We start from the raw sequence: 15,326 nt of genomic DNA, 5'->3' as shown, positions 1-15,326 counted from the left end.
AGATTTTGAAAACTTCCTGTGATATAAGGAACTGATGTTTGTCATGAGCTCTTATTTGTCTTTAATAATATTTATACTTATAGTTGCATATACAATCCCTGTGTTCAAACAACATACCTCTGTGCTGTCACATGATACTGACAGGGACATATTTCATTTAATCCAAAGGCAAGGGGTTGGAATAATTTACCATTTTTTTGTGCATATCTCAACAGACATAAGGCTTTTGCTGTATCAAGAAATATAGGAGAACTAGGTGTTGAAAAGAGGACCTCAATTCTCCCAGAAGATGCTTCATCAAATATTGTGGAAGAACCTTTCAAACCGTCAGAGAGAGCTTCCAGTGAAGGTTTCACAATGGTAACCTATTCCTTTTTGCTTATATAGTAATATTTACCCTCTCCGTGATGCACTTATCTGCAGTTTTACTTTTGCCTATGATATGCTCCCAGTGGTATTCACATACTCATCTTCAATGCAGCAAGGAGCTGACAGCATGCCAAGGAAACATGCCTATAGCTCTCAAGAGGATTTTCGCCATGGCACAGGAAGAAAAACTCATAAACGAGACTTTTGCGTCAAACTGCATCGTCTTGGTTGTCAGGTCTGCTTTTCCAGAAAGTCACGAGATGCCAGTTTCCTGAAAAATACATATTTGCACAGATTAATTGGAGAACATGAAGCTAAAATAGTCTTGATGCCAGGTACAATATTGAGCACAAGCCTTGTCGTCTTAGGTTTGTCGGTGCTATTTGAAGCAGTATAACCTTCTAATGTGTGCAATTGGTGTGTAGATCAAACAGATGCTGATATTGACAAAATTCAGCTGGAGATTCAGGCAGGATCCAGAGCAGCTTCCAAAATAATTCGTGTGGTAAACTCGGAGTCTGAGGAAGAGGATGAGTCATCTCCATATGAGGACATTCAAGCTAAACTGAAGAAGATTCTAGGCATTGAAAATGTGTTCAAGGTAAGAGACTTTGAGCATGGAAGGGTGGAATATTTTCCCATAAATGAAGCCAAGGGTTTGGAGTTCAGTGTAGAAAGCCGCCATGGGAAAGCAAGGATGGGGCTAGTTTGAAAGGTGCCAGTGCCAGGCCTGTCAGTCAGTGCCATATCTGGAGGGACTGATCCTATGGGGTGCATCCAGCTGGGGCTGGTCCTCCGTGCTGGGCTATGATTCAGCTGGGCGGAGTGGATCCAAGGGAGTTCTGCAGCTTCTGCAATGAGTGAGGCAGGGAAGTTGTTGTTCCTTGAAAGGCTGATGTGAGCAACTTGTCTGACACCCAAAGAGGTTTTACTTTGTAAATACAGAACCAGATGTATCCCTTCTCTTGCACTTCTCTTTGAATTGTTTTTGCAGGCTGCAAATAAAACACGACACCAGAAGAAGCAACCTTCTAAGAAAGGAAAAACTATGCTAACAGAGCTTGGGGCAGATCCCAAGGCAAAAAATCCCTCCAGCTCCTCTTCTGCCTCCTCAACTGTCTCCTCTTCTTCATCATCTGCTGCTTCTCCTGATCGTAAAAAGGCCACAGATAAAGATGAGAATGACCAAGCAAAGCAAGCAAGAAGCAAAGATGCAAGCAGCAAGAGCAGCAGCAGTAGCAGTATCAGCAACAGCAGCAGCAAGAGGAGCAGTAGCAGTAAGAGCAGCAGTAGTAGCAGCAGCAAGAGCAGTAGTAGTAGCAGCAGCAAGAGCAGTAGTAGCAGCAGCAAGAGCAGTAGTAGCAGCAGCAAGAGCAGTAGCAGCAGCAGCAAGAGCAGTAGCAGCAGCAGCAAGAGCAGTAGCAGCAGCAGCAGTAGCAGCAGCAGTAGAAGTAGCAGTAGCAGCAGCAGTAGCAGTAGCAGCAGCAGTAGCAGTAGCAGCAGCAGTAGCAGTAGTAGCAGCAGTAGTAGGAGAAGCAGTAGTAGTAGGAGCAGCAGCAGCAGTAGTAGGAGCAGTAGTGGCAACAGCAGGAAGTCACTGAGTCATCATAGCCATGGGCATCACTCAAGATATCTGAATGGCAGCAGCAGCAGTAGCAGCAGCAGCAAGTCATCGAGTCACCATAGCCATGGGCATCATTCAGGACATCTGGAAGGTCACAGCAGCAGCAGCAGCAGCAGCAGCAGCAGCAGCAGCACATATTCCAAAATATGGGTAACTTTGTCAGTAAATTGACTGATGCTACTAATGTTTGTGAATCACATTCCTGACAGCAGCTGGCTTTGCATCATAAATCAGGAAATTATGACTTGACACAGTAAATTTTAGCAACATAAAATTGCAAAATTTATTCTGCAAACACACTTGCAATCATTAGCTCAGATGTCTACTTCAAAGCATCTCTAAAGTTTCCACAAGTTTGTTGAAACTTTTGTTATATGCAGGCAACTATTTTTTGCCAATTTATTACCTTCCATCAATATACATTGCATGTTTGTGTCTTAATTGTGCGGTAGGAACATTAATGCTTTATATAAACTACTTCAAGTCTTGCATTATGTGCTTGTGACTAAGCATACAGAACTATGTGTGAATGATAATTAGTAAAATCCTTACTTAACTACCAGTGCTCAGATTTCAATGTAATTGCAGCATTTCTTTTCTTCTGAGGCTTTTCATCTTCTTGTTTTTATTATTTTCAAAGGGAGATCATGAGATTTATAAGTATCGCTTTAGATCAGCGCATAGACAAGAGGTGAGTTTTTCTTTCCTCGGTAAATTAAGTATGGAATCTGTCATGACTCAAATGGAAACCTTAAAGGCAACTTGTTGTCTTTGTTGAGGAAAATTACAGTACTGATAACATTTAGACCACCAAATCAACTGTGGCAGTTCTTCTGAGTTGCATAAATACAGAGCACTATGTTCTCCTTTGTGTTGTGCACACGATGCCATTTGTGGCTCTACAAAGTAGATGTAAAACTCCATCAAAGCAGTACAAGGGGCTGGGGACACACACTTTGGAGGAACAAAGATCCTACCATCATTTGACTGGCTTTGATCACTTGGTTTCTTGGGTTGGAATCACTGTTGATACACACTGGGATAGCTATGTTGACAAATGTGGGAGGATACCTTATTTTATGGTACTTCAGTTCAGCAGAAGATTCTTACTAGGGCATGATCCAGCCAGGAGCAGTGTACTTGTTATTAGTGTTCCTCAAAAAATAAAAAATTCAGCTGTGTGTGTCCATTGAATTGATCCTTTACATTCAGTTAGTCCATTCAGTGTGTCCTCTAGTTGATCAGGCCCTTCGAGAAGTAAAATGAATCTGTTCTGGTGTTTCATATTGAATTGAGGGGCTCATTCCATTTGACTTGCTCTGGTCCCTTGTTTTTTCACACAGGGAATTCTCATCTAGACATGTTCCTTATTTGTCTCTTACGAGGAGTCAGATATATTTGGGTAAACAAGATTTTTCAGAGCTAGATCACACGTACTAAGCAGGACAAAGTGTATTACATTGCAAGTCATTGAGCTGCTCAGTGTTGGAACGCAAGTTTGCCAACACCAAGTGCCATGACAGAGAGTATTCTGCAGCACTGCCTAGTCCAATCTCTTCAAGCATGCTTTTAAGTTACCCTCTTGAGCATCATGTGTTTTCTTCTTGCAGTTCCCAAAAAGGAAACTCCCAGCTGACCGACTTAGCAGCACATACTCCTCCACCAGATCCAGTCATGCCTCATCTCGAGCTGCTTCCCGGGTTAGTTGCACCATTTTTAGGGGGTTTTGACAGCTTGGAAGAATGGCAGAGTGGCCGTGCACTTGCAATAATTGTACAGGTAGGATAATGGGAAGAGAGAAATACCAGCCTCTCAAGTCTCAGGTATCAATCAAGAGTGAGACACACACCACAGTTCCCACACACATTTTCCTCTGCAGTGAGGTAAGGATGCTTCTTATTTGCACCGCAACGCTTCCCTCATGGCAATCTTACCCACCACATGCCTGCAGAGACTGATCTTGTGACCTCTGCAACCAAGAGGGAAGCTGAGGTGTTGCAGTGCCAGTGCAAGGACATTGGTGGTGGAGGCCGAGGCTAAGAGGAGCCTCAACAGAAGGCACACTGCAGAGGTGACACGAAGCACCTTGGCTCCTCACCAGCACCCAGTCTGATGCGTGCAGGCTTGCCATCTGGGGCAAGTGATGAAGCAAAGTCTAATGATGGAGTGAAGGAATTGCAGGTCACAGCGCGCTTAAGGCCCTGCTGTCAAGGGGGGAGCTTCTTGATGTTGAAGACAGTGTCCTGGATTATATTTTGTGCTAGGGTGCTGTGCAAACACAAAACCTGCCTACCCCACAGAGCTCACAGCTGAAGTGTGAGGTGAAAGCCAACAGACCAACCGGACAGATGAACAGGAGGACACTAACTGGGAGATGTTCTTGTTGTAAGAATGAGTACAACTGACAGCTCATGCTGTTAGTCAAATTGAACCACTTTCATTCACAGGCAAATATACGGGTATTAACAATGAAGCCCAAATCATATAGTCATTACTGGAAAAGACGAGGGGTAATGGGTACCAGTCACTCCTGGGGAGATTCTGATTGGATGCAACAGGAAAATTTTTCACAATGAGAACAATCAGCCATAGGAATAATCTCCCCAGGGAAGTGGTGGATTTCCCAACATTGGATACTTTTAAGATTCAGCTGGACAGCGTGCTGGGCCATCTTCTCTAGACCGTGCTTTTGCCAAGAAAGGTTGGACCAGATGATCCTTGAGGTCCCTTCCAACCTGGTATTCTATGATTCTATGATACTGTATCCCAATGATATTCATATTTCCACGGTATCAGCTGTAGCTGTAGGAAATGGCACAAATTTTGGCTCATATAAAATACAGTGATAAAATCCATCTGCGCGTGAAGAGGCACATGCACATTAAAGACATATGCATGAGAGTTTATAGGTGTGTATATGTGTGTGGTACATATGCTGGTATATATTTGCAGTTCAGTTGCTTATTTTCCATTTATCCACCTAGATCTTGCATTTAATATGTTCCATGGCAACCCTTTTATAATGATATTCTTTTCATACTTTCTTCCCCTTTGTCTTAGCCTAAGTTTTTGGGAGATGTTAAAACACCAGTATTAGCTGCTTTTCTTCATGGCATTCGTAACGATAAGAAGATAGGAGGCCTCCAGCTTGTTGTATATGCTGATATTGACTCCATCAGGCCCCGGATGCAGGTATTTGTGTCAAACCTCACAGATTCAAGCAAGTGGAAGCTCTGTGCTGATGCTTCAGTCCTCAATGCTCACAAGGCAGCGGTAAGGCTCAAAAATAGTTATATAAAGCTGTATGCATCACAGGAAAACTATGTTCCATGCATTTAAAAATGGGCCATTTCTCTCTCCATTATAGGCTTACCTGAAATGGGGCCGGAATTGCCAGGACTACAAGATTTCGACTGAGCTGGTAACTGGGCGGTTTGCTGCCCACCCTGCTGTACAAGTGAAACTGGAGTGGCCTAAAGTTCCTTCAAGTGTCAGATCCACAGCAGAATGGTGAGGTGACACTCATTCATGATATTGGTCAACTGGCAAAAATCAGCATCCACCCATAAGGTTCTAGTAGTTAAAGTACCAGCTATTATTTTATTCTCTGATCCGTCTGAGTACTGTCTTCGGACATAAAAGCTGAGTGGGAGATCATAGCCATCCTATTGTAATGTACAGTAATCCTTTATACTGGACATAATTACTGAAAACTGAGGAACAGATCCTTCCTTTCACTGAACACTTGATCAGTAAAGCAGAGAGTGGTCATGGGGACCTAACCAGTGACCCTGAAGACTCTGTATGCTACTTACACACAGACGTGAGAAGGCCTGGTTGGGATGTGTGCTGCTTTTTGCTTCTCTATTTCACCAGATCTTTCTGATTTGAATTTTTGAAGGTTTTACAAGTTTGTCCCTGGGGCTGCATTTATGCTGGGGTTCTCTGAAAAAACGGACAAGAATCCTTCTCGACAAGCCAGGGTGATCGTGGCTCTAACTTCTCCAAGGACATGTGATGTTGTTATCAAGCTTCCTGATGTAATTATGAAATATTACTATCACTCTCCTATTTTTTCCTAGTAGAAAAGTAAGATGGTTGCATTTTAAATACAGTAGTCACTTCTGAGAAAGAAAAATTAAGTAAGCATCAGTTTGTGTGCAAATGATGAAAACAACTTCTGTTTACTTTCAACCTTTTTATATTACATCCAAGAATATTCATAGAGTGATTTTTTTCATGGAAAAAGAGTGCTGTGGGTACTCATAATGACATGTGTTTCCATCTGTAGTAGCTCCATAAGTGTTCACCTAACCACCTTTGAAGGGGAGTAATTAATTCTCTCCCAAATAATATTTGAATGATGACCCACACCATGAGACAAAACTGTAAGCAGAAGCAAAAAGCTCATAGACAGTGAGTCAGGTGAATTATGTTCACATAAATTCTTTGTCAACCAAAGCAGAAGAATTTGAAATTAATTTCCAAACAGGAGAAAAAGCTGATCTCAGCTGTTTGCTGTGAATAGCTGGCACCAGTGTGTTTTGAACATGCTTTTCAATTCCTTTTCAGGTGACCCTCTATGAAAAAGCCATGAGGCTTCCCCTGTCACTCCCTGTAGGCCCGAGGATACCAGCTTCAGAGCTGCAGCCTCCCATCTGGAATGTCTTTGCTGAAGCCCCCTCTGCAGTGCTCGAGAATTGGAAAGGTCAGGGTCTAATCTGCTTCAGAAGCATGGCATCCTCAGTCTCCCAAACTACTTGAGCACCTTCTGAATTTTTCTGGGATTATTTGTCTCCAGTTAATTAGGAAATGTGCTGTAATAAAGTGAGGATGGTTCAACTGGGAGAGAATATTGTGCACGTGGTACAGGAATCATCAGCATTTTGGGATCAAGATACCAATTATCTGAATTGGTAACATTTAAACTTTCTGGCAATTATTTTTTGTTAGATAGAGGAGCAAATTTTCCATGCTTTTTTTTTAGAATTTATGAGTGCTTAGTAGCCAAAAGCCACTGTAATCCATACAAAAATATCAGTGGAAAAAAATACAAAGCTAAAATAATATAGCACTAGAAATAAAATCTGCCATTTAATGGCTTTATTTTATGGAAAAGCAAATACTCACTGGCATTTTATTCAACCAGCTCACTGCTCAGTTTCCCACAACAAGATCACAACCTTTAACGAAGTTCAGTTTAACTATACAATGCCGGCAAACTGCTACCACATCTTGGCTCAGGATTGCAGCTCTGACCTTAAGTTCCTGGTGATGATGAGGAGTGCTGAAGGAGCTATGAACCTGAAAGCAATCAACATCAAGCTTGGCAGTCAGTAAGTAACTCCTGCCAGATGCTGGGAGTGTGAGGGACTACATCGTCCACATTTAACATGAGAGGAGCTTAGATCTGAGCTTTACTGCAATGGTTAGCAGCCCATGGGATTTCAGCATTTCCCTTATTTACTTTCCATGCATATTGAATGTGATGCTGATGATGTTATCCTACATCCTAGGTGACAAGAATACCCCAATGTAATTTAAGTAGTTGAAATGAGCTTATGCTGTGACCAGTGATATTTAGTGAGCAGGAAAACGCCTTTGACACTGTATGTGTATGAATGTGATACAAACAGGGTATGAACGCTCTTCTCCTTAACAGTGACATTGATATGTATCCTGTGAGCGGCCAGGTGAAACTGCTGGTAGATGGGGTTGAAAGCCCCACGAGGAATGTTTCATACTTATCTGCTGGTAAGTGATGCAGCATCTGTTATTTCATTTTCACATGTTTTAGAAGAAAGAAAGAAAGAAAAAAAAAATCTATCAAAGAGATTCCACCAGTTTGCATTCAATAAGTATTTCTACCTTTGGTTGTAAGGTTAATATTTAAGAACATGTACCGTATTCCCTTGCATAGGAACATTTAGACAGACTGATTAGAGTGTGAAGCTCTTGAAGTGGCCAAACTAAGCAAGATATAACTAATACGAAGATCCCTCCTTTTCATACATTACTGCAGCTCCCGCTGGAGTTCCAAATTTGAGAAGTGTTTTGGTTATACTGTAAAATCGTGCTTGATTAAAACATTTCAAAGTAGAGCTTTTCTAAAATTCACCACACTTGTATATCAACATTTTTCCCAATTCGATTTGTAGGCATAAACTTGGCTAGTATTCTGAAATCTGCTAGGAATAAATACGGAGAACTGGTAAATAGCCTGCTTGCTTCTCTCAAAGCAGGAATAGTTTTTTTTCTGTGAAAGGGCACAGGAGGACCTTGTTTCATGCTACGCTATGCAGTCAGGGGCTATATAGAATGCAAGTATTTCCTGACTGTAGAGCTGTAGTATAGAAATGAGGTTAAGTCTTGCTGAAATTGGGTTAGCATCTGCGGGTGCTGAGCTCTGTCCTATTTGTTACGTACTTGGGAAGGGATAATTGTGCTAGCATTTGCCCCAGTGAAGGTCACAGTGTTCTTCTATTTCCTTACTCGTTATAGTGTAGTCAGGGCCTTGTATAGCTGCACAACTATACAGATACTACAGACAGCTCTGTAATCATTTCTAGAAATAAATATGAATATGTTAATAACCCAAAGAAAAATAACCCAGAGAAAAATGAATAAATCTGTGATCATTAAAAATGTTTTTCAACTTTTTACAAGCACCTATTTTCTATACATATACCTTTCTACATTGTTTTGCTGTATGTTTTGTTTCTTGAATATAACAATAGAGGAATTTCAACGAAAAGAACATTTTAGAAACCTGACAGTTGCTTTTTTCTTTCTTAAAGAAGCTAGGTTTTGGGTTTGCTTTGTTTTATTTTGTTTTCTTCTAGGTGCTTCTCTGTGGATCCACAGTGAAAAGCAAGGCCTTGGACTTGTTGCCCCAGCCTATGGCATTGATAAATTGTACTTTGATGGATACACATTCAGGGTATCGTTCTTCCTCTTCATAAGCTTGGGTGTTGAGAAATTTCCATAGGATTCCCGTAAATCTGGATGTATAAGTGCAAGAGTATACAGTGGCAAAGCCAAACGTGTGCGGGGCCCAAAAAACCCAAAAGGGAAGATGACACTACAGGGTTGCACAGTCCTGCTCTTTATTTCGAGCGGGAGAAGGGAGAATCTTTCACCGACAAAAATACCTTATTCTTGCAGTACAGGTGTGTGTTGGGAAATGGGCCTGTGAGCGTACACACACTGAGCCAGCAGTGCATTTGCAAGAAAAATAAGTTTTCAGCTCCTGTCCACTGTTCTTACAGCTGTATAATTCTTCAAATCAGCAAAAATGCAGCCATTCTTTTAAGATGAATGAGCGCTTTAAAGGCTGCACTAAAAATAATGTGAAACAGGAGTGTAAGAAATCGATAAACCATAGTGTATCTATCACCTCATACTATGAAAACATCCATCAGACAAAAGCTTCAGCGTATTAATAGTCTAGACTATTAATAACTTAACATACTAGACTGGCAGAGTGGGTTTTAAAGGCTGTAACAGTTAAAGATGCTGCAGCACCACAGGAGTCTGGCATCTGACTGTCACTCTTTTGAATTCTTAGCAAAGAGATTTTAAATGTTTGTGCATTCACTTATACTGACAGAGACCTACATGGCAAAAATCTACTCCATAGGTATTATTTTTTTTAACTTGAAATGGTTTTAATTTTTTTTTCTCAAAGATTCAAGTTGCTTTATGGATGGCAGGGAAAATGTGTGGAATATGTGGAAAATATGATGCAGAATGTGAACAGGAATATCGGATGCCCAATGGATATCTAGCTAAAGATGCAGTGAGCTTTGGGCATTCTTGGATTTTGGAAGAAAAGCCTTGTGCTGGAGGTATGCAAGCTCTGATAAATTTAATATAATATTACTGCAGCTGTATAGAAAATGTAGAATTTATTTGGAAAATTTTAAATCTGTAAACATTTTAAAGGGCCTCATTATTAAGTTATATTAAGTATAAAAAGTATTTGTCAGTTTAGGAAGGAATAAGAAATTACAAGTTAAACAAACAAGCCAAAAAGCACAAGTCAGTTGAAATTAAATAACCAAGCTGAAACAAAATCTTTGTTTCAGTTTTGAAGTGTTTTAGAAGATGATCAGAAAAAAATGTAAAAGGATAAATTCACACGGAATGCTTTGATTTAAGCACAACAGCATTTTTCAGTCTGTGTTTGATCCATCAAAAAATCACACAGGGATTGGTAATTATTTTACCTTGGCTGACCACCTGATTTTTGAACCAGTGCAACCTGTCAAGCAAAGCATTCAAGTGCATGAGCAGTTCCAGGGACTTAATTACATGGTTGAAATGAAATAAAAAAAGCTGTATTTTAAGTGTTTCAGTAGATTAGGATCTTATGGTGTGCTGTGTGCTCTCAGCTGAGGTTATGATGCAACAGCATACCACAGTGCTGTGAGGAGAAGAGGCACGTTGCCCCTGTAATGAAGACTTGTCCTGGTGGGAAGAACGTCCTCAGTCCCTGGAGATGGCTTCTGCATGTTTAGCTGTACATCAACTGTTATTCTGCTATGTCTTTGTAAAGAATACTGGGCGTCAAACTTGCTTTAGATGGATATGGAGTCCACAGGCATGTACACAATAATGGTTGGTAGTGACCACATGTTGTGTTTCCATTTCACATGTGGTGGAAATGGCTGGAATTTTAGAGAATAAAGCTCATAGTCAGGAATAAATTGTGGCCCACTTAGCTTCTCACACACTTGTAGCTGCTTGTACTGGGAATCCAAAACACGGCTGGCAGCAATGGCTTTTGGTGTCTCTCTGCAGCAATTTTGAGTCTGAATGCCAGTGGTAATAGTGTAATTCTTTAGTGATTATTTTTATTTGTTCAGAAATCCCCCCCTTTCTTTCCACTGCTGAATATTCAAAGCTTTCGACTGTGGGTTTGCAGCTATTTTGTGAGCCAGTTTACTTTGCAAAATGTTTATTAGAAAGTATATCAGACTACGTTTCTACATGCGAATCTAGAAACAAACCAGTTGCATTTGAAATTAACTTTCCGTAGCTCCATATCTAATTAGCTGATGTGAAAAGTTTATCAGTTTGGGATGCTGCTTTACTTATGATCAAAATGTAGTTTTCATAGAGGAAATTTGTTTGCAAAGTGAGGACATTGGCAGATGGGTCAGTCTCGGGAGATCTGAAGATTTTGACATAAGCACATAAACTATCACCAATGATTGTGTTACAGCCTGCAAACTGCGACGCTCGTTCGTGAAGCTTGAGAAGACAGTTCGGCTTGCGGGTGTAGAGTCCAAGTGCTATTCCACAGAGCCTGTGCTGCGCTGTATGAAAGGATGCTCCGCCACCAAGACTACTCCAGTCACTGTTGGTTTCCACTGTCTCCCAGCTGGTAAGTCAACAGAAAGCCTACTGAATAGTTGCTGCACAAAAGTCTAAGTAGATTGTGCCTTGACTCAGTTGTTCTGCTTGAAATGTATGAGTAATCTAGCGTATCCACCGATGGACTTATTGCGGTATTGACTGAAGACCTTTCCCTGTTTTTACTAATATGTAAAACCTTCTTTAGCAAGAGAGATGTTTTTCTGTTGTAATTCTACTATGTTTTTCATGATACCGGCTTCTAAAATCTAAACTGAACTCCTCGTCATGGTGCTGTGAACTAACAGGGCAAGGGCAGGATAACAGCACAGCCAACATTGTGATTCAGCTGAAACCTGTGTATTGCAGCCTGTGAAGATTCAGCCACATCTGATCATGTGCAGCACCCTGAAACAGGGATCCTCGCCTTGTATATTTTTATATATCGCTGCCTTTGGGCGTGATCCTATTTCACTGAGCTGATTTAGGCAATAGAAGGGCAGGTGGGGACGGGATTCCTGCACACAGGTGCAGTAATATAGGAGGATGTCTTTCTTATAGGTATATTGTAGATTATGAGATATTAGATAAGATACATATAGATTATATAGATGATAGGTTCATGTCTGTTTTCCAAGTTTGTTTTTCCTTTAAGACCACAATATACTTTCCTAAATGTATTATTAATAAAATGCTACATGGAAGTAGTAGTTTTCAATGTAGAACCGGCTTGTGAATTGAGGTGGTTTCCTGGAACATCTCTGTGTGACTTAGACAAATATAAACATGTAAACCAGTGAGGAGAAGCCACGCCCGCTGTAATTAATGACTAGTGCATGGAAAATGCTGTACCTTGCAGAACTACTTCTGAAGTATACTGTTTACTTTTCATTTCTCGTTCCCTATCAGATTCAGCTACCAGCCTGACGGACAAACAGACAAAGTTCGACCAGAAGTCAGAGGACATGCAGGACACTGTTGATGCACACATAGCATGTTCGTGTGAGAACGAAGACTGCAGTGCATGAAGCTGTACATTGCAGCACAGGAAAAAACAGAAACACTTTAATGTTTTTATTGTGTGGTGTAAGAAAACTCATCTTAAGGAATAATAGAGATACTAAATTAAGTGTTTAAGGACGTGTGGAATCTTCCCAAGTAATTTAAAGTATTAAACTTTATTATTGTAGAAACGGTTATGATTGCCCATAAATATCTGATTTCGTAATAAATCCATGCATGGAAAAATTGATGAAGGCTTCCTTATTTCACTGGTTATGGAAAGAGGAGGTCTGTGTTGCTTCTCCTCAGCCCCCATCATTTCATAGACTTCTTGAGTCTGTGGCACTTCTGTGCATCAGGCACGTGTCACATCCCCATGCCCCATCAGGGATATGGGTTGGGAAGCCATGGTACCAGGCTCCTGCTTGTTTCCCCCAGGGCTTTCTTCCCTGGTGCTAGGATCCTGTGGACGCAGAGCAGGACCGGATCACCTCTGTGGGATGCAGCACCCTCTGCAGCAGCAACGCAGCCGTGGTGCTCTGCAATGCTGTGCCAGTGCTGCTGTAGGGAACACCAAGATGAGGGAATAAGCCTGAACCTCACGCCACTGGACAAGGCTGCTCTGAGGGAGTCAAGAACCTGTTATGATCCTGATGCACCACATGGAGCAGCTAGTGCGAATCAGGGGTCTTTGAAGAGGGTGTGGTGGAGTTACCCAAACACACCACCTGCCAAAGGGTGTGAAGCAGAGCCAGACCTTTGCACGTTGGGTGAGACGCCCCAGCATGAGCCCGTGCTGCAGCCACCATCAGCAGGTGGGCTCTGCCTCCAGCCCACCCACTGCAGCTCTGCGTGGGCACGGCGAGGGACATGCTCGTCTGCCATGAGTGCTGGAGCCAAAAGGATTCCAGCAGATCTGGAAGATGTTTTCTGCTTGTCCCTAAGGCTGTGCTTGCAGGCCGAGTATGCATGCTGGGTGAATTTGTTTGTCAGAGAACTGCCTTAGCAGATGGTGCAGGCATAACCATTGATGTTGATGAGATTGTTGGCAGCTTAAGTCATCAGGAGTTTTGCATAAATTTCAATAGAAATAGTACCGTACCCAGTTTACCTGCCTTAATTCATCAGTGTTCTCCCAATTAATACACACACATCCAGTCATTTTTATTACTCACTGACCACACATTCATTTTTATATTTAGGTTTGTTAATGCAAAGCAGAATGTGATCTTCCTGAGTTGTTAAAAATGTAGATCAGCATAAATTAATTAAGAGAAACAAGTGATTTGGTTCTTAAAATCAGTAGAAACCAATGAAGAAAAACAGCACTTACCCATGACCATGCGGGGCAGAGAGTTAATCACTGGCTAGTTTTTGAAAACACTTGAGAACATTCTGGAAAAATTGTGTTGTTTTGCTCTCCCCAGCAGCTTTGGTACCTTCAGTGGAGGCACACATGAGAGTTTTACTGTTTGGATGTGAGTTTTATGTCTGGAAAGGTAACGTCCTCAGTACCAAAAGCAACATGTTTGAAAGACAGACATAAATGCTATATACAGTTTAAATGCTGTCGTGGTACCTTGTGCTGCAAAGTCACGGGGACCTGACAGCAGGCAGGGTTTGGGCACCACCCGGCAGCAGCAGTAACGTGGTGAGCTGGTGGGTTTGCTGCTTGCCTGGAAGTCACACGGAGCAGTGGTGGGAAGCACAGGCTTCCCAGGTAACCCCTGAGGCCGAATCCAGCTAAAGCCAGGGCTTTCCATGACCCCCGGAGCCGGGCTCCACTGGGGGCTCTGGCGTGAGACCCCAGCTCCAGTGGGCCCAGCCCGTGGGCCTCCTCTCTTCCCAGCCTGCCGAGGCTGGAGCACAGCTTTGGGGGGACTCTTGTCTTCCAGGTCCCGTGCTCAGGTGCGATGAGCTCGGCACTAATGCCCTGGCAGGAGGCCCATGGGTGAGCATCACCCAGCCACCACGGCAGCCAGAGCACCCGTGGGACTGTGGGGGGATGCGGGCTGTGGGTGCCCACCTCACGGAGGGCTGCGGGGAGGCCTCAGCCAGCCTCTGCCCCTCTCCCCCACTGCCATTGTGGAGAAAGCCGAGCACAGCTTGAAGGAAATGCTGTCCAAGGGAGGTCCTGGCCACAGCAAAGTTGTTCATCACCCTCATAATTTTCTTAGGATTTTTTTTTTCTTTCTCTTTTTAATTCAGGTTATACCCTTCGGAGAAACACTCACAGCCCTTTCATGGTTTGTATAAGGGAGAACAGGCTGGGAGTTGAAATTGTTCTTGACCTACTGGAGAAACGATCTAGAAAATAAGGGGGTTCAGTTCTACAAAGAAACCCTCAAAGGCGAAACCCTCACGAACAGGTTTTGCCTACACCTGGAGCAGAAGCATAGATGATCCCACCCCGTGGCAGCAGCATGGCCGGGGTCACCAGGGATGCAGTGTTTGCTGCCCAAAATGGTGGGGATGGGGGCGAGACTCTGCAAGCCCTGGGCTGGGGGGACGGGGGCTTTGGGGAGACCCTGCCCTTGCAGCCGGGCACAGCCCGCGCAGCCCCCAGGGATGACCCTTATTTTGAGGAGTGTTACGGTTCATGGTGTCACTGTTCTAGTGTGGTGGTTTAGTGATATAGTGTTGTAATTTTGAGACACTGAATACAAGTGTTGTTGCATTTAATCTGCCATCACAGCAGCGCTCTTCTGATTACACTGCCACTGACCTTGAGTCCTTGCTGCCTGCAATGTGCTTTGGGTTTTTTTTTTTAAAGTTTTTATAGTTATGCCATAATAGAGTCATTAGCTTTTGAGCCTCGATTACCAGTCTCCAGTAGCTGTATACTCAAATCCTTTAGCTACATTTACCAAATCTCCAAAGACAGGACACAACTCATTAGTGAATGGCTTGGCTTTTCTATCATGTGCCATCAGTTTTACAAGGGAAGAGGTTAAAACAAACAGGACCAGAATAT

At 42.5% G+C, this 15,326-nt stretch overlaps 1 protein-coding gene across 1 annotated transcript in view; it reads left to right on the top strand.

Moving 5' to 3' along the window:
• LOC309591757 (vitellogenin-2-like) overlaps nucleotides 1-15,326 on the top strand; it is a gene marked incomplete at both ends in the record, with an annotated part of 51,509 nt that overhangs the window by 11,663 nt on the left and 24,520 nt on the right. Inside the window, 17 exons of the mRNA XM_082314511.1 lie at nucleotides 216-360; nucleotides 482-704; nucleotides 795-970; nucleotides 1,364-2,143; nucleotides 2,634-2,684; nucleotides 3,604-3,693; nucleotides 5,054-5,266; nucleotides 5,361-5,503; nucleotides 5,895-6,033; nucleotides 6,566-6,701; nucleotides 7,143-7,329; nucleotides 7,656-7,747; nucleotides 8,836-8,933; nucleotides 9,681-9,840; nucleotides 11,220-11,381; nucleotides 12,260-12,370; nucleotides 14,561-14,598. Coding sequence (XP_082170637.1) covers nucleotides 216-360; nucleotides 482-704; nucleotides 795-970; nucleotides 1,364-2,143; nucleotides 2,634-2,684; nucleotides 3,604-3,693; nucleotides 5,054-5,266; nucleotides 5,361-5,503; nucleotides 5,895-6,033; nucleotides 6,566-6,701; nucleotides 7,143-7,329; nucleotides 7,656-7,747; nucleotides 8,836-8,933; nucleotides 9,681-9,840; nucleotides 11,220-11,381; nucleotides 12,260-12,370; nucleotides 14,561-14,598 — 2,944 coding nt within the window. The remainder of the gene's footprint in view (nucleotides 1-215; nucleotides 361-481; nucleotides 705-794; nucleotides 971-1,363; nucleotides 2,144-2,633; nucleotides 2,685-3,603; nucleotides 3,694-5,053; nucleotides 5,267-5,360; nucleotides 5,504-5,894; nucleotides 6,034-6,565; nucleotides 6,702-7,142; nucleotides 7,330-7,655; nucleotides 7,748-8,835; nucleotides 8,934-9,680; nucleotides 9,841-11,219; nucleotides 11,382-12,259; nucleotides 12,371-14,560; nucleotides 14,599-15,326) is intronic.

Source organism: Platalea leucorodia, assembly GCF_965183815.1.
Source record: "Platalea leucorodia genome assembly, chromosome: 5".
Classification (NCBI taxonomy): domain Eukaryota; kingdom Metazoa; phylum Chordata; class Aves; order Pelecaniformes; family Threskiornithidae; genus Platalea; species Platalea leucorodia.
This window is presented reverse-complemented; position numbering and strand designations above follow the sequence as displayed.